Source organism: Spodoptera frugiperda, chromosome 30, assembly GCF_023101765.2.
Source record: "Spodoptera frugiperda isolate SF20-4 chromosome 30, AGI-APGP_CSIRO_Sfru_2.0, whole genome shotgun sequence".
Taxonomy (NCBI): domain Eukaryota; kingdom Metazoa; phylum Arthropoda; class Insecta; order Lepidoptera; family Noctuidae; genus Spodoptera; species Spodoptera frugiperda.
Window position 1 is genome coordinate 3,647,130 of NC_064241.1, and position 23,102 is coordinate 3,670,231.

Here is a 23,102-nt window from a genome sequence, read left to right on the forward strand (position 1 = left end):
GACCCGCACTTACGGTGGCCGGAGATCGTCACGCGATCCCCGACGCCCGGAGTGTCTTCTGCGGCTCCGCCTCCTCCTTAGCTAGCATGACTGCTTCGCAGAAGGAGGAGACGGCGTCCCATTCCCCCTCGCTCCGCACCATGGCCTGAACCAAAGCCGGACGCGAGAGGTCACCGTCGCTGATCACATCCCTGAGGACACGGCGGTGCTCAGCCCATGCAGGGCACACCGCTACTGTATGCTCCACCGTGTCCTCCGGGTGATCCACGCAATGCCGACACCCGGGCGTTTCCTCCCGCCGAATCCGAAACAGGTACCTACCGAAACTTTGTCCGGAAGCACCTGCGTCAGGCGGTAGGTGAGGACGCCGTGACGCCTCTCTAACTTTCAAAGAGGGGACTTACCGCTGCTATAACAGCGAGCCCAGCCCTCGGTTGCGACAGTCGTTGCTTCCATTCCGCCATGAGATCCCGCCGGAGCTCATCCCGCCACGCACTGATCTAACGCGGCAGCGGAGTTTCGCCCCGGCGATGCGCCTCCGCACGTAACCTATATACGTTTTCGCCTCCAGATCCCACGGCGGTAATCCGGCAAGGAGGTTAGCCGCCTCCCCGGAGATCGTGCGGTACCCACGGATCATCCGAATGGCCATGACCCTCTGGGATGAAACTAGCGCGCGAGCTGGTCGTCGCCTTAAATTTGGTGCCCACACCGGGGCCCCATAGAGGGCCATGGACCGCACAATCCCCGCGTACAACCTCCGGCAGGAGGCGTTTGGTCCCCGAGGTTGGGTAGGAGCCGCTTTAGAGCAGCCCCCGTTCGTTCCAACTTGCCAAACGTCGGAAATGTTCCTCGAATTTCCACCGACTGTCGAGGACGAGTCCCAGGTACTTCATCGTCACCTCGATGCCGATGGAAACCCCTTGCCATGATCTGGAACCCACCCGGAGGTGGCGCATTCCCGCGGCCATAAAAAAAACTTATTGCCACCTCGAATTGCAACGACTATCGCAACCGCTCTTCATCAAGTCGGCCGCCACCTGGTGCGACCTCCCGTGTGCTAGTTAGCGTATTATAGCAAACCACGCTGACGCCGCTCGGGAGGTCGGTGCGCAGCACCCACGTAGCCTATGTTCCACAGGAGCGGTAATCCCTGTGGAACACCGCGCGACATCTCTCGCCGGTTCCACTAGGACCGGGGTAGAACATCTGTCCGTCAGATAAGCCTCGACTATACGACGGAGATAGGTAGGCACCCGATGATACCGTAGTGCCTCCAAAATGCAGCTCCAGGGCAGAGAGTTGAAGGCGTTGGCGATGTCCAAAGACACCGCCACGACGACCTTACCCCTGGACACTGCAGACCCCGTCTAAGGTCCCTCACATGATGGCGTTGGAGCGCCCTCTGCCCGAACTGGCCGTCCGCGAGGTCCGGCCCTGTTCCCGTCAGGTGCGCGACGAGGCGGTTTGAAATTATTCTTTCAAACAACCTCGTCGAGTAGCACATGGGCCGGTATGCGGACGGAGAGTCATCACAAGGGTCTAAGGTTCGATTTCCGGGTCGGACAAAGTATTGTTGGGTTTTTTTTTAAGCAGAAGCACGGAGTCTAGATTTTTTTACGTTTAACGCTTGGCCGCTAATTGTGAATATAATATGGCAATAGGCTCACCCCCCATTATAATATAAGAACACTACAGAACATTCTACAGTGGTATTACGGCACGTAGATGTCTGCTTCACGATAGTTATTACAGTAGAAAATACGGCCAGCAAACTCATTTGGAATGCCAGTAAAAAAGTAAAGATGAAAGAATTTTATGCCTTTTGACGAAGCTATATCTTAGATACTTCAATTTCAAGCTAGTTATGATTAGCCTATTACACCTTATTGCCAAGATAATAAACAAATTAACCTAGATTTCACTATAAAACTAAATGGATACCCACCTCACGAATTAAGATTAGGAGGAACAGGGTTGTTTTTTACTCAATAAGAGTCTGACACTCTTGCGCCTCGCCCAAGGCGGGAGAAATCAGTAGATGGTTTTCCACTTTTCTCTCCATAAAAGAAAAGCTAATTAATTAACACTAAGTTCAAACATTCGTTCATTATTATACGTGAGCTATTAACTAAATCATTAAGCTAAACACTAAATAGGTACTAAACAACTAAAGATCCACTAATGAACAGCAAGAGAATCAAGTACATTAAAATTAATGCCAATAATAAATTTCCCTATTTCTTCACATAATTTCCCTTCCCACACACGTATAGTTATATTATGGTAAATCGTACATGTTATAAGCAATCATTACAAATTACGCCACGGGTGGTATTCTTATATGTGTTTAGTTTACATACATAAGTCGGTATATAGCTACTAAATGCTCAGTCAAATGATTCATCAAAATTCTTGTTAAAACATAATATGTTTAAGATTTGGAGCCCTGATTAATATAGTGGGTGCGGTAAAAGATTCCATACAATAATTAAAAAAAAACAAGTATTAAGTTTTTCGACCAGAGACAAGCTATACTACGTTGCTGAGAATGTGTTTGGCGTCCACCAATCATATTCATTGGTACACATAGCATAACACTGGTGGCTAACTAAGCATTTTTTTATATGGTAAGATACGTGTCATGAATTTGTACTATGAATGGCTTTCCTACTATCAAACATCGTACACTCGACCTGCGCATCTTCCTCGTACAGCTTAGTATCAGTGGAAACGGTCACATAGTTTTACAGCTTAGCTATTACATCTTCGTAGCAGAGATACATATCACATCAATAGCGGCAAAGGCACCCTTAACTTGATTTTATTGACACTCGGGCACTGCGGTTGAGCGCAACATGAGTGTTATACGGAAAAATTAGAATGTATCAATTTCAAAACTTTCAGTATTATCACAGTATTAGAACTGTAAACAATATATTGCCTTCCTCCTCGGCTTAACACAGGTTAATGGAATGTTATAATGTGCTTTATCAATGGTGCAACTTTTTGATACTGAATGAATCTTACATCCACATGTGATGTCGTAAATTTTGAAACAGTTACATTATAGGTACCTGTTTTACAACCATCTTTTGGGCCCTATTATGACAGCATTATAATATACAGCAATATAAATACGATTTTAATACACCCATAATTTTTCGACCCAAAAATATTGATTCCAACACAAATATGTCGAAACTCCAATATTGTCACATGAATTTAAACTCTATCGACAACATAGGAGGTTCATTATCAAATGAACATTATAGAAAATGTACTATAAGTTTCTAATTAAAGTTTCGTTTCACGTTTGACGATAACATGTGTCAATAAATAATTATGAATTGATAAACAGCAGCCATAAAAAAACAAGAGAACACCGCGTGTAATATCCCTTGTGATGATCGTAAATAAAAATAGTGACAGATGTTAGCGGAACATTAATTATTTTAATACTGGCTTTTACCCGTGGCTTTCCCTCCATGAATATTCCACAAAAGTCTTAGGTACTTTTCCTTACTCCCTATCTATGTGCAAGTAGGCATTTCAAAATTGTTAAGTAAATAAAGCGTAAAGATATAGCAAATAAACAAACTTACTTTTGGATTTTTATAATAGTATTTGGCACTAGCTCATGATAGATATTTATGATAACTCCAAGGAACAGTGAAAAGATTACCACGTGTTGTCATGGAAACCTTAAATTTAAAAAAGGGTCCTGCAAATTTTACGTTTGCAGGACCCAGAAACTCTTCTTAGATATTCGACAGACAAAATAAAAAAAATCGTATTTTCCTTTAATTGCGTAACAAACACAGAAACGATCACATTTACAATATTAATACAGATAATGGAAACAGAAATCTGGTTCGTCATCCTAATTAAGCGTGCGCCATTAGCCGTTGAGATAACAAAACGGATAGCTTTAACGGGTGAAGCCGCGTGTACGGCTAGTGCGAGAACATAGATAACATCGGTACAGAAAGGAAAGCTTGGACTCATGAACAATTAGTGTCAATTCACACTTGACGGTACCACTCTCAGTAGTGTCCATAGTTTTTTAGAACTCAATTTGAAATGTTTTGATGTCTAACCAGTAGGTAAGGCTACTGAATTGATTTTTGTTGGGATTTTTTGGGCGGTAGTTTTTTTGGCTTTCGTTTTTCAATTAATTTAAGTGTGGGAGAGCCATGATTTGGCACGTATGGGCTGGCTCGAACGGAGTGATACAACAAACTTACAGAAAATCGACGTGAAACATCGCTTGCTTTATGTTTCGTTGTGTGATTCAAATTACCAAATTACTCCAGCTTCCCAATCCTTGATTCCCCAACAACCCTTAAATTCCTAACCCCCAAAAGGCCGGCAACTTGTAACGCCTCTGGTGATTCAGTTATCCATGGGCGGCGGTGATTGCTTCCCATCGGGTGATCCGTCTGCTCGTTTACCGGTTTAAACTATAAAAAAATGCTTCAAAAACTGCTTATTCATAAGCTACCAAAATGTATTCACAACTCAGACTTTTTATAAAATCATACTTAATTAAACAACCATTGAGTATTGCGCATTGTTTATAAAGAATATGAAAGTGCTCGAAAAAGAACATGTATAATTTTGTGATCAATATGTTTTTGGAACACATAGGATACCGAGCTTTTTTTTTAAATATGCCTGAAATTGTAAGGTGAGGATGAGAAAAACCCTGACTCCAGAAAGTTAGAATTTAAAAATAGCAGATATGCCTTCGAATATGATAACGGTGTTACTACACAAACAAAATAAACTGTTTAATGAGTGCGAAACATCACTCATTAACCCTCTTCAATGAAATATCACACAACAGTACACGCATCGTATGTTCCATTCAAACCAACACCAGTGAATTAATATGAATTGTTAATTATGACATGTGACGTGTTTATGAGCTGTAATCGACTAGTGGTAGCGGACAAAAGGCCCGCAGGCATCGGCGTCCGCAGTCGATCGAAAGGCCAAGAGGTCAAGTTGGATCCAGTGAGTTACAAGCAGTAAAATATTAAGACGCTTACCGGCACTTTAAGAAAATAATTTACCTCATAACACACTCAACTGTAACCACCGTTCATATCTAAGGAACCACATCAATGCCGTCTCACGTGTCCACATTTATGCTCTCGGCTCGAATAGCTCGTGCGCACATCTTCAAAAACCGGCTCCATATTACTTTCGATAGTAAAACCTATGTGACAAGATTCATTGTCGAAGTATACCAACCGTTAGCATTCCACGACGAGGCGTCATAGTACCCGTAAGATCTGCATATTCAACAGAATCCACGGATAGGCAAATTTTGACCGTTACGATTCCGTCAGTCCGATCACGCGTCCCCTTCTTATTGTTAGCCTGACGTCTGATCTTTTATTCATAGGAGATGCAGTGCAATTGTAGGTCCTGCTTCATTATAGGCTTGTAAACTAGTAACCTCATAGTGAAATCAGTTCTAGGAGCCAAGTGAAGAAAGCTGAAGTGTCTGCCAACTCTAAATTAAGTTTAATAGTTAGAAACCTTAGCATTATTAATGAATTCACCATTATTGTTGTGAAGGTGTTTAGCACTATTCTAATAAGACAAAGTTTATAGGATAAATCAATCTTTCTTTCCAAATTACCAAAAAAGTTACTACCTTTGATCTTTACACGCATTTGCTAATTCTTATAAAAGAATCAGCAAAAAACGTTCAAACAGCCGATCTAATTAACTCATTTATTAGAAGTCGATTAACACCTCAATAAAAATCCTATCAACGTGCCCACATTTGATGGAAACTGTTCTATAATTATCTCATTTGGTTAAGCAAAAAAATTAATCGATCACACACATCGATGTTGATTCGCTATTGGCGATAATTTGCCACAATTAGTAGGAAGGAAACTGCTGGTATTGGAAGTATGTCGAAGAGTAATTAGCTGTAGACTTGTAGATAATTGAGGTGATCGTATGTGAGGTACAATGGTTTAAAGGTTCACACGGCTTTCACAAGTCATTACATGTTGTGTTGCAGGACGTGTAGTAACGGACTCGTGACGTCCAGGGCTGACTGAGGATACTTGTGGAATATTGTAATTGTGAGATGAAAGATAATGGAAACAGGGTTTTAGATATTCTTGATTGTCTACATAGTTGAGTATAAATATGCAAGGAATGTTGTTCTACTAGCTAGCTCCACTGACTGACGGACAATTCAATTTGATGTTTCAAATGATTAATTGAAATAAATTAAGATTCCTTCATATTGACTGATGAAAATTGAAAACCTTTGATGAAAATTAATGTGTGTTCTTGTTTTCTAGTAAAAGTAGGGCTCTGCCTACCAGCAGTAGATAGAGATACAGATCAATATCTGTGTGTACACATGTATTCCAATCAAAATCATCACACATTTCCATATTAATCACTTCACTGACAAAACATTCACTAACATGAATCATTCAAATTTTGATATCATTAATTCCATTTTTTTTTCCTACCAATCGTACGATGTGCTAACATTTTGAACTTTCATCCACTTATATATCAATTATAATAATTTCTTAACTAACCACCTACAGCTTATTTCGGAAAGTCTTTAGTCATGAGTTTTATAATCAGTCAACCTGTCGACGAACAGGCCATAGCATATCAACTTATACCAAAACGTCTCAATCTTTTATTTCATTTTCAACTTTATCACTAATCAATAAAGCTTAATTTCTATTGGATTAATTTTGGGGTGGCTTGATATATGGTGTGTGTAGTATCTCTGAGTCGAGATCTTGAGCGTTCTTGACCTAAGTCACTCTGTTTATGCTTTGATATTAATTCACATGCTTATCTGATTCATCATTGAATTTCTCATTAATTACTTTAAACATTTTAGCCGCTATATTAATTGTGTGTTTTGTAATCTAGTAAGTTTCATCTCTATCGCTGATTGGAAGATTCAAAAAAATGCTATTTAATTTTGGTTCTGTTACTGTGTTGCTATTGGCCTTCTCATTTTCCTGTTACGTTTTTATAGGCAAACATTAATCTACATATATGTCTGTATTTATAGAAGCCTCACAAAGTTACTTGAGCCAATAAATAATATAACACTCCTCTCTCCGCTGCCATGTAAATGGAAATATAAATTTCCAGATCATAAAATCATCATTTATTTGAATTAGAGGCAGAGTATAAAACGCCACACCCTGCCGCTACAAATATCATGATATATAAAAGCAATTTAAATATAACCTCTAATACGGTCATTAAATATCAAATTGTGCCCTTAATTTTGACTGTCAAAAATAATATCAATGTAACAGTACTGCACGAGAAAGTCATCAATACTGATCATCTAGCCTAGAGCAACTTCAATAATGATTCGAATCATTTAAATAGCTACAATAACTCACGCCTACTTATTGAAATACTTTATAATATATTTTTAAACAGGTGTTAAAAATTCTTTGGTAGAATCTCGTTTTTTAAGCGCTGGCAACATTATATCATGTCTGTCATTCACAACGGCTAACGAGACAGAAATATAATTTGTGTGAAATCGCTAATTGATAGTCAAATGAAATATTAACATAAATGAAATATATTTAAAGGCATTTTAAATGTGTTAAAGTATTTAATACTGACACGTGATACAGGAAATTCATTTCAGTATGGAAACGTCTTTTAAATGGGAGTTATGTGGTTTGTGAAATTGCTATTCGGTGTGATAATTATATTGCAGACTATTTTAAAGATTTGAAATGGATACCAACGAAATTAAATTAAAGGAAAATAAGAAAAAATCGTATCGAATCTCGTTGTACTGTAGAGATATAAGAAAAATGAGACGCGAACGTTTGATTGAAAGTATCATAGAATCTACTTAAGTTAGATATAAATGTAAATAGTCATACCTTTTTATACTAGTTAGTAAAATATATTATATTCAAAGTTAAAAAAATTGAGATAAGCATGAACATCAATTTGTAAATTTCGCAATTGCTTAAAGGGTTATTACAAGTCTTCAATTAAGACGTGTTAAGGTGAGGTTTTGAAAAATATTACAACTATTCGCAAAGCTTTTTTTCAAAGTTAATTAATTATTCTACTAAGTCGAAAGTAAGGTAAGGTAAAGTATATGAAAATGATCAAAAATCGCTATTTTGTTGTGACTTTAAAATTGGTCTTTATAGTACAGGATATTCCTGTCAATGAGTACAAAAGTCCTAGAAAGCATTTCGAAGAAGTTTTAAAGTTATTTAGTTAGCGAAGTTCTGTGGTAGAGACGGCAATTATCTATATAGTGTTATTGCCTAGTTTGGAACGCGAACTGAAAGTACGGATAGAAAAATTGTTGAAGAAATAAACAGTAGATATTATATTTTGTTTGTAAATTTTTCAATAGCTTTCGTTAAGACTCAGACGCTCTGAGGGATTAATTATAAAAATATTTAAATTTATTTAAAAAATCCAAGTAAAAGCAGGAAGGAAAACACCTATTGCTCATTCATACCGTCGATTTACTGAGTTGGTCAACGGAAGTTTTACAAGCTTAGAAATAAACAGACAAATATTTAACATTTAACTTTAATTGGACTTCCTCATTTTCAGATAATCTCTCCATATTGATCACGACTAGAGTATATCCACCAAATTAATACAACACCTCTCATTATTTTATTACACTTAAAGACACTTCACTTTTTGTCAGAGCACTTGAATAAACATTTATGAATAACTGAACTCTCATATTAAACCGCAAAGTGGGAAAAGCACAAACATACCAATTAAATATTCATGAGGAAGAATAAACTATCAAAAGTAAAACAGATGGCAGCACAATGAAAAAAAGCTGTCAAATTTGACAGATGACATAAAGTTAATAATGTCAAATTTGACAGATGACATAAAGTTAAGAATGTCAAAGTTGAAAAAATAATCAATCAACAGTGGCGCCATTAGTTTACAGAGTTGCCGGTCGAGTCCGTTGTGCCAGTGCTGCTACTTCTGCGAACAGTACTAACTCTATCCGTATGTTTTTACTAACTTGGTCCAGTTGGCGTGCGATATGTTCGCTATGTGTGTCGCCGGACGCGCATGCGACGACACCGCGTCAAATGGAGCGGACACTGAACACAACCACCCGACCAAATGTGAAAGCTGCCACCTCACGTACACACACACGAAGTATTCCAAACAGCTGCATTCGGTCGGTTTACACCGTCGACCTCGCCAAGGACGGCGTTTCGATTCTGCTTACTCAATGGCTGTACACGTAGCATGACACTAATTGAAACGGACTCAGCTAAGCTATATTTTTATATGGTAAGATGCATGTCATGAATTTGTGCTATGAATGACTTTCCTACTATGAATACATCGTATACTCGACCTACGCATCTTCCTCGCACAGCTTAGTATCACTGAAAACGGTCACATTCTTTCACGGCTTAGCTATTACATCTTCGTAGCAGAGATACATATCACATCAATAGCGGCAAAGGCACCCTTAACTTGATTTTATTGACACTCGGGCACTGCGGTTGAGCGCAACATGAGTGTTATACGGAAAAATTAGAATGTATCAATTTCAAAACTTTCAGTATTATCACAGTATTAGAACTGTAAACAATATATTGCCTTCCTCCTCGGCTTAACACAGGTTAATGGAATGTTATAATGTGCTTTATCAATGGTGCAACTTTTTAATACTGAATGAATCTCGCATCCTCATGTGATGTCGTAAATTTTGAAACAGTTACATTATAGGTACCTGTTTTACAACCAACTTTTGGGCCCTATTATGACAGCATTATAATATATAGCAATATAAATACGATTTTAATACACCCATAATTTTTCGACCTAAAATATTGATTCCAACACAACAAATATGTCGAAACTCCAATACTGTCATATGAATTTTAACTCTATCTACGACATAGGAGGTTCATTATCAAATGAACATTTTAGAAAATGTACTATAAGTTTCTAATTAAAGCTACGTTTCACGTTTGACGATAACATGTGTCAATAAATAATTATGAATTGATAAACAGCAGCTATAAAAAAACAAGAGAACACCGCATGTAATATCCCTAGTGATGATCGTAAATAAAAATAGTGACAGATGTTAGCGGAACATTAATTATTTTAATACTCGCTTTTACCCGTGGCTTTCCCTGTATGAATTTTCCGTAAAACTCGGATCTTATTAGGTCACTTTTCCTTAGTCAAGTATGTATTCCATGATTTGTTGATGATAAAGCAAGGAGATAGCAAATATCCTAACTTACAATTTGGATTAGTGGGTGGGAAAAAATCACAAAATGTTAACGGCGTCATTAAACCAAAAGTTAACAATTCTGCCGATTGAAACACAAAATTTGGTTTCAATAAAATAAGCTGTGACACTGCTCTCAACCAAACAATAAAAATAAGGATGATAATAAGCTACCGGATGCTTAATAACGCAGGAGATTAATGATTTGTTAAATAAAAGTTAAAGTTTTTCGGAAAACCACCCAGTAGTTGGCACTAGCTAGCATAATAAAAGGGTGAGAGATATTTATGATAACTCCAAGGAACAGTGAAAAGATTACACGTGTTGTCATGGAAACCTTAAATTTTCTTTAAAAAGTCCTAGTTTATTAGGTTTCCAGACTAAATCTAATTACGTTTGCAAACGTAAGTACGTATAATGATTCCTCTAAGATATTTGACAGACAAAATATGATAAAAATTTCGTATTTACCTTTAATTAAGTAACAAACATCAAAACTATCACATTTACAATATTAATACAGATAATGGAAACAGAAATCTGGTTCGTCATCCTAATTAAGCGTGCGCCATTAGCCGTTGAGATAACAAAACGGATAGCTTTAACGGGTGAAGCCGCGTGTACGGCTAGTGCGAGAACATAGATAACATCGGTACAGAAAGGAAAGCTTGGACTCATGAACAATTAGTGTCAATTCACACTTGACGGTACCACTCTCAGTAGTGTCCATAGTTTTTTAGAACTCAATTTGAAATGTTTTGATGTCTAACCAGTAGGTAAGGCTACTGAATTGATTTTTGTTGGGATTTTTTGGGCGGTAGTTTTTTTGGCTTTCGTTTTTCAATTAATTTAAGTGTGGGAGAGCCATGATTTGGCACGTATGGGCTGGCTCGAACGGAGTGATACAACAAACTTACAGAAAATCGACGTGAAACATCGCTTGCTTTATGTTTCGTTGTGTGATTCAAATTACCAAATTACTCCAGCTTCCCAATCCTTGATTCCCCAACAACCCTTAAATTCCTAACCCCCAAAAGGCCGGCAACTTGTAACGCCTCTGGTGTTTCAGATATCCATGAGCGGCGGCGATTGCTTACCATCAGGTGATCCGTCTGCTCGTTTACCGGTTTAAACCATAAAAAATATATAGTAGGCTTCAAAAACTGCTTATTCATAAGCTACCAAAATGTATTCACAAGTCAGACTTTTTATGAACTCATACTTAATTAAACAACCATTGAATATTACTGGGCATTGTTTTTATAAAGAATATAAAAGTTTTCGAAAAAGAATATGCAGATGTAATTTTGTGATCAATATGTTTTTGGAACACATAGGATACCGAGCTTTTTTTTTAAATATGCCTGAAATTGTAAGGTGAGGATGAGAAAAACCCTGACTCCAGAAAGTTAGAATTTAAAAATAGCAGATATGCCTTCGAATATGATAACGGTGTTACTACACAAACAAAATAAACTGTTTAATGAGTGTGAAACATCACTCATTAACCCTCTTCAAAGAAATATCACACAACAGTACACGCATCGTATGTTCCATTCAAACCAACACCAGTGAATTAATATGAATTGTTAATTATGACATGTGACGTGTTTATGAGCTGTAATCGACTAGTGGTAGCGGACAAAAGGCCCGCAGGCATCGGCGTCCGCAGTCGATCGAAAGGCCAAGAGGTCAAGTTGGATCCAGTGAGTTACAAGCAGTAAAATATTAAGACGCTTACCGGCACTTTAAGAAAATAATTTACCTCATAACACACTCAACTGTAACCACCGTTCATATCTAAGGAACCACATCAATGCCGTCTCACGTGTCCACATTTATGCTCTCGGCTCGAATAGCTCGTGCGCACATCTTCAAAAACCGGCTCCATATTACTTTCGATAGTAAAACCTATGTGACAAGATTCATTGTCGAAGTATACCAACCGTTAGCATTCCACGACGAGGCGTCATAGTACCCGTAAGATCTGCATATTCAACAGAATCCACGGATAGGCAAATTTTGACCGTTACGATTCCGTCATTCTGATCACGCGTCCCTTTCTTATTGTTAGCCAGACGTCTGATCTTTTATTCATAGGAGATGCGGTGCAATTGTAGGTCCTGCTTCATTATAGGCTTGTAAACTAGTAACCTCATAGTGAAATCAGTTCTAGGAGCGAGTGAAGAAAGCTGAAGTGTCTGCCAACTCTAAATTAAGTTTAATAGTTAGAAACCTTAGCATTATTAATGAATTCACCATAATTGTTGTGAAGTGTTTAGCACTATTCTAATAAGACAGAAGTTTATAGGATAAATCAATCTTCCTTTCCAAATTACCAAAAAAGTTACCACCTTTGATCTTTAACACGTTTGCTAATTCTTATAAAAGAATCTGCAAAAAACGTCCAAACAGGCGATCTAATTAACTCATTTATTAGAAGTCGATTAACACCTCAATAAAAATCCTATCAACGTGCCCACATTTGATGGAAACTGTTCTATAATTATCTCATTTGGTTAAGCAAAAAAATTAATCGATCACACACATCGATGTTGATTCGCTATTGGCGATAATTTGCCACAATTAGTAGGAAGGAAACTGCTGGTATTGGAAGTATGTCGAAGAGTAATTAGCTGTAGACTTGTAGATAATTGAGGTGATCGTATGTGAGGTACAATGGTTTAAAGGTTCACACGGCTTTCACAAACCATTACATGTTGTGTTGCAGGACGTGTAGTAACGGACTCGTGACGTCCAGGGCTGGCTGAGGATACTTGTGGAATATTGTAATTGTGAGATGAAAGATAATGGAAACAGGGTTTTAGATATTCTTGATTATCTAGTTGAGTATAAATATGCAAGGAATGTTGGTGGATTTGTGTTGGATGACGATTATGATTTTCTATCAATAATAGCTTCGGATAAGCAGTCGTCAGTCGTCTCGTCGTCGTCGTCAGTCATCGGCTCGTCAGTCTGTCTGTCAGTAAAGCTAGGTTTACTGATAGACAAACTGACGGACAATTCAATTTGACGTTTCAGATGATTAATTTGAAATCTTTAAGTCAATCAATTAATCTTTAATATTGATTTAATGAAAAACTTTGATTGAAAACGTTTGATGAAAATTAATGTGTGTTCTTGTATTCTGGTAAAAGTAGGCATCTGCCAACTAGCAGTACATAGAGATACAGATCAATATCTGTGTGTACATACATGTATTCCAATCAAAATCATCACACGTTTCCATATTAATCGCTTCACAGACAAAACATTCACTTACATGAATCATTCAAATTTTGATATCATTAATTCCATTTTTTTTCCTACCAATCGTACGATGTGCTAACATTTTGAACTTTCATCCACTTATATATCAATTATAATAATTTCTTAACTAACCACCTACAGCTTATTTCGGAAAGTCTTTAGTCATGAGTTTTATAATCAGTCAACCTGTCGACGGATAGGCCATAGCATATCAACTTATACCAAAACGTCTCTATCCATTATTTCATTTTCAACTTTATCACTAATCAGTAAAGCTTAATTTCTATTAAATTAAGTTTAGGGTAGCTTGATATATGGTGTGTGTAGTATCTCTGTGCTGAGATCTTGAGCGTTCTTGACCTAAGTCACTTTGTTTATGCTTTGATATTAATTCACATGCTTATCTGATTCATCATTGAATTTCTCATTAATTACTTTAAACATTTTAGCCGCTATATTAATTGTGTGTTTTGTAATCTAGTAAGTCTCATCTCTATCGCTGATTGGAAGATTAAAAAAATGCTTTTTAATTTTGATTCTGTTACTGTGCTGCTATTGGCCTTCTCATTTTCCTGTTACGTTTTTATAGGCAAACATTAATCTACATAAATGTCTGTATATAGAAGCGTCACTAAGTTACTTGAGCCAATAAATTATACATATAACACTCCTCTCTTCGCTGCCATGTAAATGGAAATATAAATTTCCAGATCATAAAATCATCATTTATTTGAATTAGAGGCAGAGTATAAAACGCCACACCCTGCCGCTACAAATATCATGATATATAAAAGCAATTTAAATATAACCTCTAATACGGTCATTAAATATCAAATTGTGCCCTTAATTTTGACTGTCAAAAATAATATCAATGTAACAGTACTGCACGAGAAAGTCATCAATACTGATCATCTAGCCTAGAGCAACTTCAATAATGATTCGAATCATTTAAATAGCTACAATAACTCACGCCTACTTATTGAAATACTTTATAATATATTTTTAAACAGGTGTTAAAAATTCTTTGGTAGAATCTCGTTTTTTAAGCGCTGGCAACATTATATCATGGCTGTCATCCCTAACGGCTAACGAGACAGAAATATAATTTGTGTGAAATCGCTAATTGATAGTCAAATGAAATATTAACATAAATAAAATATATTTAAAGGCATTTTAAATGTGTTAAAGTATTTAATACTGACACTTGATACAGGAAATTCATTTCATTATGGAAACATCTTTTAAATGGGAGTTATGTGGCTTGTGAAATTGCTATTTGCTGTGATAATTATATTGCAGACTATTTTAAAGATTTGAAATGGATACCAACGAAATTAAATTAAAGGAAAATAAGAAAAAATCGCATCGAATCTCGTTTGATTGTAGAGATATAAGAAAAATGAGACGCGAACGTTTGATTGAAAGTATCATAGAATCTACTTAAGTTAGATATAAATGTAAATAGTCATACCTTTTTGTACTAGTTAATAAAATATATAATATTCAAAGCCAAGAGCGTAACGATAAAAAAATTGAGATAAGCATGAACATCAATTTGTAAATTTCGCAATTGCTTAAAGGATTAATAAAAGTCTTCAATTAAGGTGTGGACGTGTTAAGGTCTGGTTACGGAAAATAATACAACTTTTCGCAGAGCTTTTTTAGTTTTTTCAAAGTTAATTAATTATTCTACTAAGTCGAAAGTAAGGTAAGGTAAAGTATATGAAAATGATCAAAAATCGCTATTTTGTTGTGAGTTCAAAATTAGTCTTTAAAATACAGGATATTCCTATGTTTAAGTACAAAAGTCCTAGAAAGCAATTCGAAGAAGTTTTAAAGTTATTTAGTTAGCGAAGTTCTGCGGTAGAGACGGCAATTATCTATATAGTGTTATTGCCTAGTTTGGAACGCGAACTGAAAGTACGGATAGAAAAATTGTTGAAGAAATGACCAGTAGAAATTATATTTTGTTCGTTAATTTTCAATAGCTTTCTTTAAGACTCTGTCGCTCTGAGGGATTCATTATAAAAATATTTAAATTTATTTAAATAATCCAAGTAAAAGCAGGAAGGAAAACACCTATTGCTCATTCATACCATCGATTTACTGAGTTGGTCAACGGAAGTTTTACAAGCTTAGAAATAAACAGACAAATATTTAACATTTAACTTTAATTGGACTTCCTCATTTTCTCATAATCTCACCATATTGATCACGACTAGAGTGTATCCACCGAATTAATACAACACCTCTCATTATTTTATTACACTTAAAGACACTTCACTTTTTGTCAGAGCACTTGAATAAACATTTATGAATAACTGAACTCTCATAATATTAAACCGCAAAGTGGGAAAAGCACAAACATACCAATTAAATATTCATAAGGAAGAATAAACCATCAAAAGTGAAACAGATGGCAGCACAATAAAAAAAGCTGTCAAATTTGACAGATGACATAAAGTTAATAATGTCGAATTTGACAGATGACATAAAGTTAAGAATGTCAAAAAAAAGAATCAATCAACAGTGGCGCCATTAGTTTACAGAGTTGCCGGTCGAGTCCGTTGTGCCAGTGCTGCTACTTCTGCGAACAGTACTAACTCTATCCGTATGTTTTTACTAACTTGGTCCAGTTGGCGTGCGATATGTTCGCTATGTGTGTCGCCGGACGCGCATGCGACGACACCGCGTCAAATGGAGCGGACACTGAACACAACCACCCGACCAAATGTGAAAGCTGCCACCTCACGTACACACACACGAAGTATTCCGAACAGCTGCATTCGGTCGGTTTACACCGTCGACCTCGCCAAGGACGGCGTTTCGATTCTGCTTACTCAATGGTCTACTAGGTCGGCTTTTTATTATAAACGGAGCTTCGAAGCTTCCACGATTTAGATTTGAATTCAGATTATTGTTACTTTTTTATACGAACTGAATTATTTACTCGATAAACTATTTAGCCATGCAAAATTTAAATCAAATTAATTTTGGAACGAATCAATGTGGATATAAAATACTTTTACAGAAAAAAGTTGGCCAAGAATGTAACAATTTTGAGGTTCCAAACATCAAATATGTAGCTCAAATTGGTACCGAGAAAAATTGTACAACGTTTAGTTAGATTAACCGTTCTCGATATATCAAATTATGTAGATATACAAATAGATAATGCATCAATTAAAGAGTCGTAAACCAATTTATATACACACAGTAACGAGTGTTAGATTCAATTGAAAACCAATCAATTAAAATCATCAATCAGAATCAAATACTATAAAAACATGATTTAGATTATATCGGACACGATTTGTTCCAATCTTACTTTTATTACGGCATTTTAAATTCAATAATACCTGTACTCTCTCACACGATTCAAAAAGGAAAATGAAAGCGTGAGGTGAAGACACGTCAAATTTTTATTCATAATTTTTATAAGACACTGAGATTAATTATTTAATTTATTTCAATCAATTACTCATACAAACTCTTCACTTGATAAGTTTCATTTTTTTATTTTAAAGAATTTCATACACCTTCAACAGCCAGTGACTTCGCACCTCCTCTGCATAAATCTATTTTTTTATAGATTTTTAAAAAGATCTGTCCAATATCAAATCGGCAATCTTTGCTAATTACTTATCGAAACGTACTTGGCTACCTTACTTGCACCTATACTTTCATTTTTTTCTTCGCATTAGGAGTGTCTACTATATCTCAATTGTCCTTTGTCTTTTAGTACGCATCATTTTGATTATAGATATGTTGCTAACCATATTCTGCGGTTTTGTACGACAGCCAACAAAAGCAGATTTCTAAACGATGTCTAGACAGGAAAACTTAAAAGAATAAAGTCATTGTGAAATCAACAGTAATTTCTCTATCATTAATGGGATATTTTAGATGATTTAGCATGTTTATATACAATCGTATGACGGAGGTAGGAGAGAGTAATATAATAAATTGATTAACACAAACAATTTCAATGAAATCTTAACTTTTATCTCTCGTTTCTCCAAGAAAAGAATGTAGAAATGGCAATAAATTCTAACTTAGTCGATTTTGCTTCTAACCGGTCAAAGTCCACGGTCGACCGTGACATCTACATGTCGTAAAATACATCTGTCTGACTTTGGTACTCCCAAGCTCTTCCCAGACGATTACAATTTATGTTAGAAAGGAGCAAAGACTTGCTCAGTTACTGAGGTTAGAAGAAATCGTGAAATAGAACCCTTATCTTTATTTAGATAGGGTTGAGATTGCATACACAAAAAGTAAATATCAAAAGTCACTTACATTCGTTAAGGCTAGAATTAGCCATAAAACTGTTGATTTCCTTATATGTGACGCGATATCTGATGCCATTTTGGACCTGCAAAGAAAAGAAAGTTGTTATTGTAAACAAACTCAATAGTAGAAATCAAAACAAGAATATAACACGTTATCTAGTAAATGTTATTAATGGTAGAAAAAAAGCCATAAATAAAACTTTACCTAAACTAGCTAAGAAAGACAAACATAACAACATAGAACGAAAATATAAATATCAAAACAATGTCTGCACGGTTGTCACTGTGGCTGGCCAACCGGCTGCTACATAACGTGTAGCGGGTTCAATTACCACACAGAGCAACTCTTTGTGTGATCCACAAATTGTTGTCGACTGGTCTGGGTGTCATGTGTATGTGAATTTGTATGTTTGTAAACGCACCCACGACATAAAAGAAAATCCTAGCATAGGGTAACGTTAAAAATATAAGAAAAGAAACAAATATAGTTTACACAACCCTATAAAAAGACTTCAAACACAACAAGCTACAAATACAAATAACAACAAGAACACAACAATTAAACAAAACGACAAGAAGAAACCGAAAGAAACTGCTAACATAATCGTAGTACATACAAACAAACGATCAACTAAACATGCCACGCTTAGCCCACGACAGCCATATTTAAATCCAATTTATTCCGCCATTTAATCTTTCCAACATTGCACCTATAATTGTACGAGCAATCGGGATTAGAACTCACGATCTTATCCGGAAACCTTTCTCTGATCTTTTGGTCTTTTGCCATTACTTTCCTTGTCACTTCAGAAACGATTGCTATGTTATACCAGATGAATTAGCTTTTTGCTTACACGGTATTAGAAACCTTATTACTTATCTGACATTGTTGGTTTTAGTAATTTTCGTAAAAGATTGTCAATTTGTATTAAAGAAAATTAGTTTATGGATTAACAATAGGGATGATAACGGGGTATGAAAAGTGAAAATCTATTTAGTCCGTCAGTTAGGTAATGAAAATATTACACACATATTTTTTTATTTTGTCAAATAAGATAACAATACTTAGATAAAACAAGTCAAAGTTTAAGAATAATGGTAATTATTAATACTGCTAATTTCTGCGTATAAAATGTACGTAAAAGCGACGTGACGCGGTATTTCAAATTGATATATCTCCGAAAGTATTTTGTTTCTGTAAGAAAATAAAATACGGATCTAATATTTTAAAATAATCCACAAGACGGACATTAAAATAAAAATTAGTCATCTTCATCATCATTATCGTAAAATATTGTCAATTTTTATTAAAGACTAAAGTTTTTAGGATTAACATTTCTGCCAATTTATTTTAAGGATTTGTCAAAGTTTTTGACGACATATAAACATCTCATATACCGTTTTAAATGTATCTATGAATAAAATCTGGGTTTCTCTACTTTATAACTTAAAGAGAACCGGATACAATATCACTCATCAATATAATTGTAATAAACTAAATTACATAAGATAATAGACAAAATAAAATAGATGTCCTGACATCATCACTAGAGTCACAAAAATAGGACTAAACCAAATTATATCAAGACTAACGCAACTTAAAACAAAAACCTCATAAAACAACCCAAAGACGACCGACATGGTGACGTCGACCAATCAAATATAAAAAAAAGAAAAACAAAAAAATGCAAAACTTTCCCGTATCAAGTTTAAAAAGAAAATCATAAACATAACAGTGCTAATGCATTTCTAACCGGACGAATAGTTCACAGGAATAAGAGAATTTATATAATTTACATAAGTGAAAATATATGAATAAGTTTAGTATCTAAACTAGTTTTTAGTCGGAGCCGTTAGCGTTGACGGTACAATTTGCTTTCTCGAAGAAACTATCGCACTCAATACTGTTGGCTGATAATCTGATACATTTGTCGGTTTAGATCTTAAACAGAATATTGTTATTAGGTTCGATAGTGACAGCTTTAGACTTAGTGCTGAACTGGTCTTTAAAGTAAATGATAAGATTGTTCTATTGGTTTGCGATTGAATTGGCGCTTTAGAACGGTTTGACGTCAATGATTTTGATTGCTTTTTTTATAAAGAAAGTTCTTAAAATAATTAGAGAGTGTTTTAAAACTGTTTCACTGCACATAAAAGTGAAGATTTGCTATTGAGCTAATTACTATAGAATTTGACTATTTTTTATAGCAGAACACTGTTAAACTAATTGTGACGTAAAAGGCGTTACGTCGGGAATAATGGTATCCGACTCCTGATTACTGGCTCCTTTCAAAGGTTCTGTAAGAAATTGCATTCTCATCATAAAATCATTTAAATTAAACAATTAATCAAAACATGAACGCAGGAAGGTGTAAATAAATCTACATTTCCACGACAAACATTTAAAAAACTTCAACAAAAGACAAAGTATACACTTTATATTCAATTAGAAGCCCATCTGTCGCCCATTAATCGTAAATTCCATTACATCAAGATAAATTGAGAAATTAAAACTATTAATTATTTCTCGCCCTGCGGAACCACGGCTGTCAATTACATAGATTTATTACAAACAGATTATACTACAATAGTCTCTATGTCCCTATTATTAATGGTGGGTAATAATATTTATTGTTTTATTAAGAATTTTCGAGAATGGGTTTACTATTATAGGTTTTTGCCTTAAAGGTTTGTGTTGGTAAAGGACACGTTTTATAGAAATAGTAAACCCAGATGGTAAACTCAACCAGAGACCACTCAATAAAAGGACTGTTTAGTACTACGAAAGTTATAAATGTTTCCAAATATGGAACAAGATAAGCGAAGATCAATGTTTTGTTAAGTCCACGTCCAAAAGTAAACAATAAAAATCCACAACGCAACATTCCTAAAAGAAAACATATAAAATCATTCGCATAAAGTAAGTTTTATAACTAATGTACTAACTATGTATCCTAAAGACGTCGTCAAGATATTCTGGATCTCTCTCTCAAAGATGTTCCAACAAAATAATTCTTAAAATTCACATCTCAAATAAACAGTGCCCATACAAGTTCCAATCATATACTGTTTATGGGCAAACAAACTTAAGGCTAAAACTGAAGACTGACAGCACAAAGTGGAAGTTAGCATAATAGACGGGTATCTATACAATAATGTCTCTATTGGCAGAGCTCGTTATGGCAGAATTTCCTCAGTCGACCATGAAGTTCGACTTAGTAACTAAATGTCTATCACAATGTAGTGTAACGGTGACATACTCGTGTCTAGAAATTAGTTCTTAGCATTTAATTATGGTTTCTTTTGTTTATAACAATAAGGATAATGATTGAACGTCATTAACTGGCCATGTTATGCACCATTTAATCCATGGGGATTTTGAAAGTAATGCTTTTTATTTCAATACTAGATAAAAAATGAAAAGTTCAGATATAGTATTTTCATCTTTGTTGACATTGCATTTTATCAAATTGTTAAGAATTTTGCTAAAAGAAACAAGTAATACCAAATAATATTTTCCAAAATGCTGTCGTTTTCCGCGTTAAAACTTAAAAAGTACATTGTTAAGTTTAACAAGTGACAGAACAATCCAAAGACTAAAAATAGCTACTACTTAACCGTAAGTCACCGCACAGATTAAAATTGTATAATAATAATTAACATAGTTTCAAACACAGTTAGAACACCTCTAAACTTTCAAATTCATGACCGTGCAGTCTCAATATACTAGTTCCAGTCTCGGCATCCATATATCTATACATATAATAAAATCGTAGAAAAGTGCTGTCTGTACATTGAAAATAAAAATAAAAAAAATAGCAGGGGTTATTGTTATGTCGATGTCGAACCCAAAAATGTAATTAACTTTTGTTTTGTCTGTTTGTCTGTTTGTCTGTTTGTCTGTTTGTCTGTTCGTCTGTGCGCGCTAATCTCAGAAACGGCTGATCCGAGTTGGATGCGGTTTTCACGAATATATTGTGGGATGCTTAAATTTACATTTAGTGTTTGTTTCATGTCAATCGGTTCATAAATAAAAAAGTTATGTCAAATTAAAGAATCACGTCGAACATTCTATGCTTATACCATTAATCTCCGCAACTATTTGACGGATTTGGTTGAAATTTGGTACAGATATAGTTTAGAACCTTAGAAAGGACATAGATATATTTTTATTTCAAAAATCAAAAAATAAAAATAAGAAATAAATTATTTATAAATAATTCTATGTCGATCGTTACACGACTTCGGTTCATGTTATTGTTTTAATTTATCGAAAAAAGTAAATAAATAGTAAAAAGGTATGAAAAAAATAATATCAATATAATAAAACATTTAGTACAAAGAAAATGCTCTAACGGAGTATAGATAATTCTATGTCGATCGTTACACGACTTCGGTTCATGTTATTGTTTTAATTCATCGAAAAAAAGTAAATAAATAGTAAAAAGGTATGAAAAAAATAATATCAATATAATTAAACTTTTAGTACAAAGAAAATGCCCGAACGGAGTATAAATAAATAATCCAAGTTGTCTTTATCCTCGATAGATGGCGTTGGGATCGAAATAGATCGCGCTATGGTTTCGTTACATTCATTTGGTTGGGTATCGGCCGAGCGCTTCGGTACTATCGTAGAAAAAGTGTATTATCAGTCGTATGATTATTTGTCTGTAGTGGTCCTGCTGTTTCGTATATTCTAAATTGGTTTCGTTGTATTTGTCAATTAATAAGTTTATTTGTTGGGTTTTCCTGGTTTTTTGGTTAAACTATTTAACGTAGGTTTAGTTTGATATCGATTATTAGTAGTTACTGTAGTTAGTTTTTTTAATAAAATTGTAAGTCTAATTTTTTTTTAATTAGATTAGATTTAAGTCGTTTCTTTTAAATTATTTAGTTTAAGCTTGGTTATTATAGCATAGAGGATAGGTTGTAATATAGTTTCTTTTTTAATTGTTATAAATTCGTAATTCGTAGCTTTCTTTAGTTTTAAGTTAGTTTAAGTCCGTTTTTAAACTATTTTTTCAATGCCCTAAGTGAGTATACATCTATTAAATTCAAACGCAGAGCTCATTATGTTGATTTTTGAAGAGTTCCCTGGAATATCTTCCACATCTCATTTTTGAAGAGATCCCGCGAGATCGGGAACTATGTGGTTAAAACCAAAAATTTGCCGGAAGTCACTATTCCACGCGAACGAAGTCGCGGGCAAAAGCTAGTTTAAGTTAAATTAAATATATAAAATATGCATA

At 35.2% G+C, this 23,102-nt stretch overlaps 1 protein-coding gene across 1 annotated transcript in view; it reads right to left on the minus strand.

Annotated features, from left to right (window-relative positions):
- Window positions 1–23,102, minus strand: part of LOC118269980 (uncharacterized) — a 93,718-nt gene that overhangs the window by 38,012 nt on the left and 32,604 nt on the right. The window contains exon 3 of the mRNA XM_035585384.2: window positions 17,861–17,936. Within this exon, the coding sequence (XP_035441277.1) occupies window positions 17,861–17,936 (76 nt within the window). The remainder of the gene's footprint in view (window positions 1–17,860; window positions 17,937–23,102) is intronic.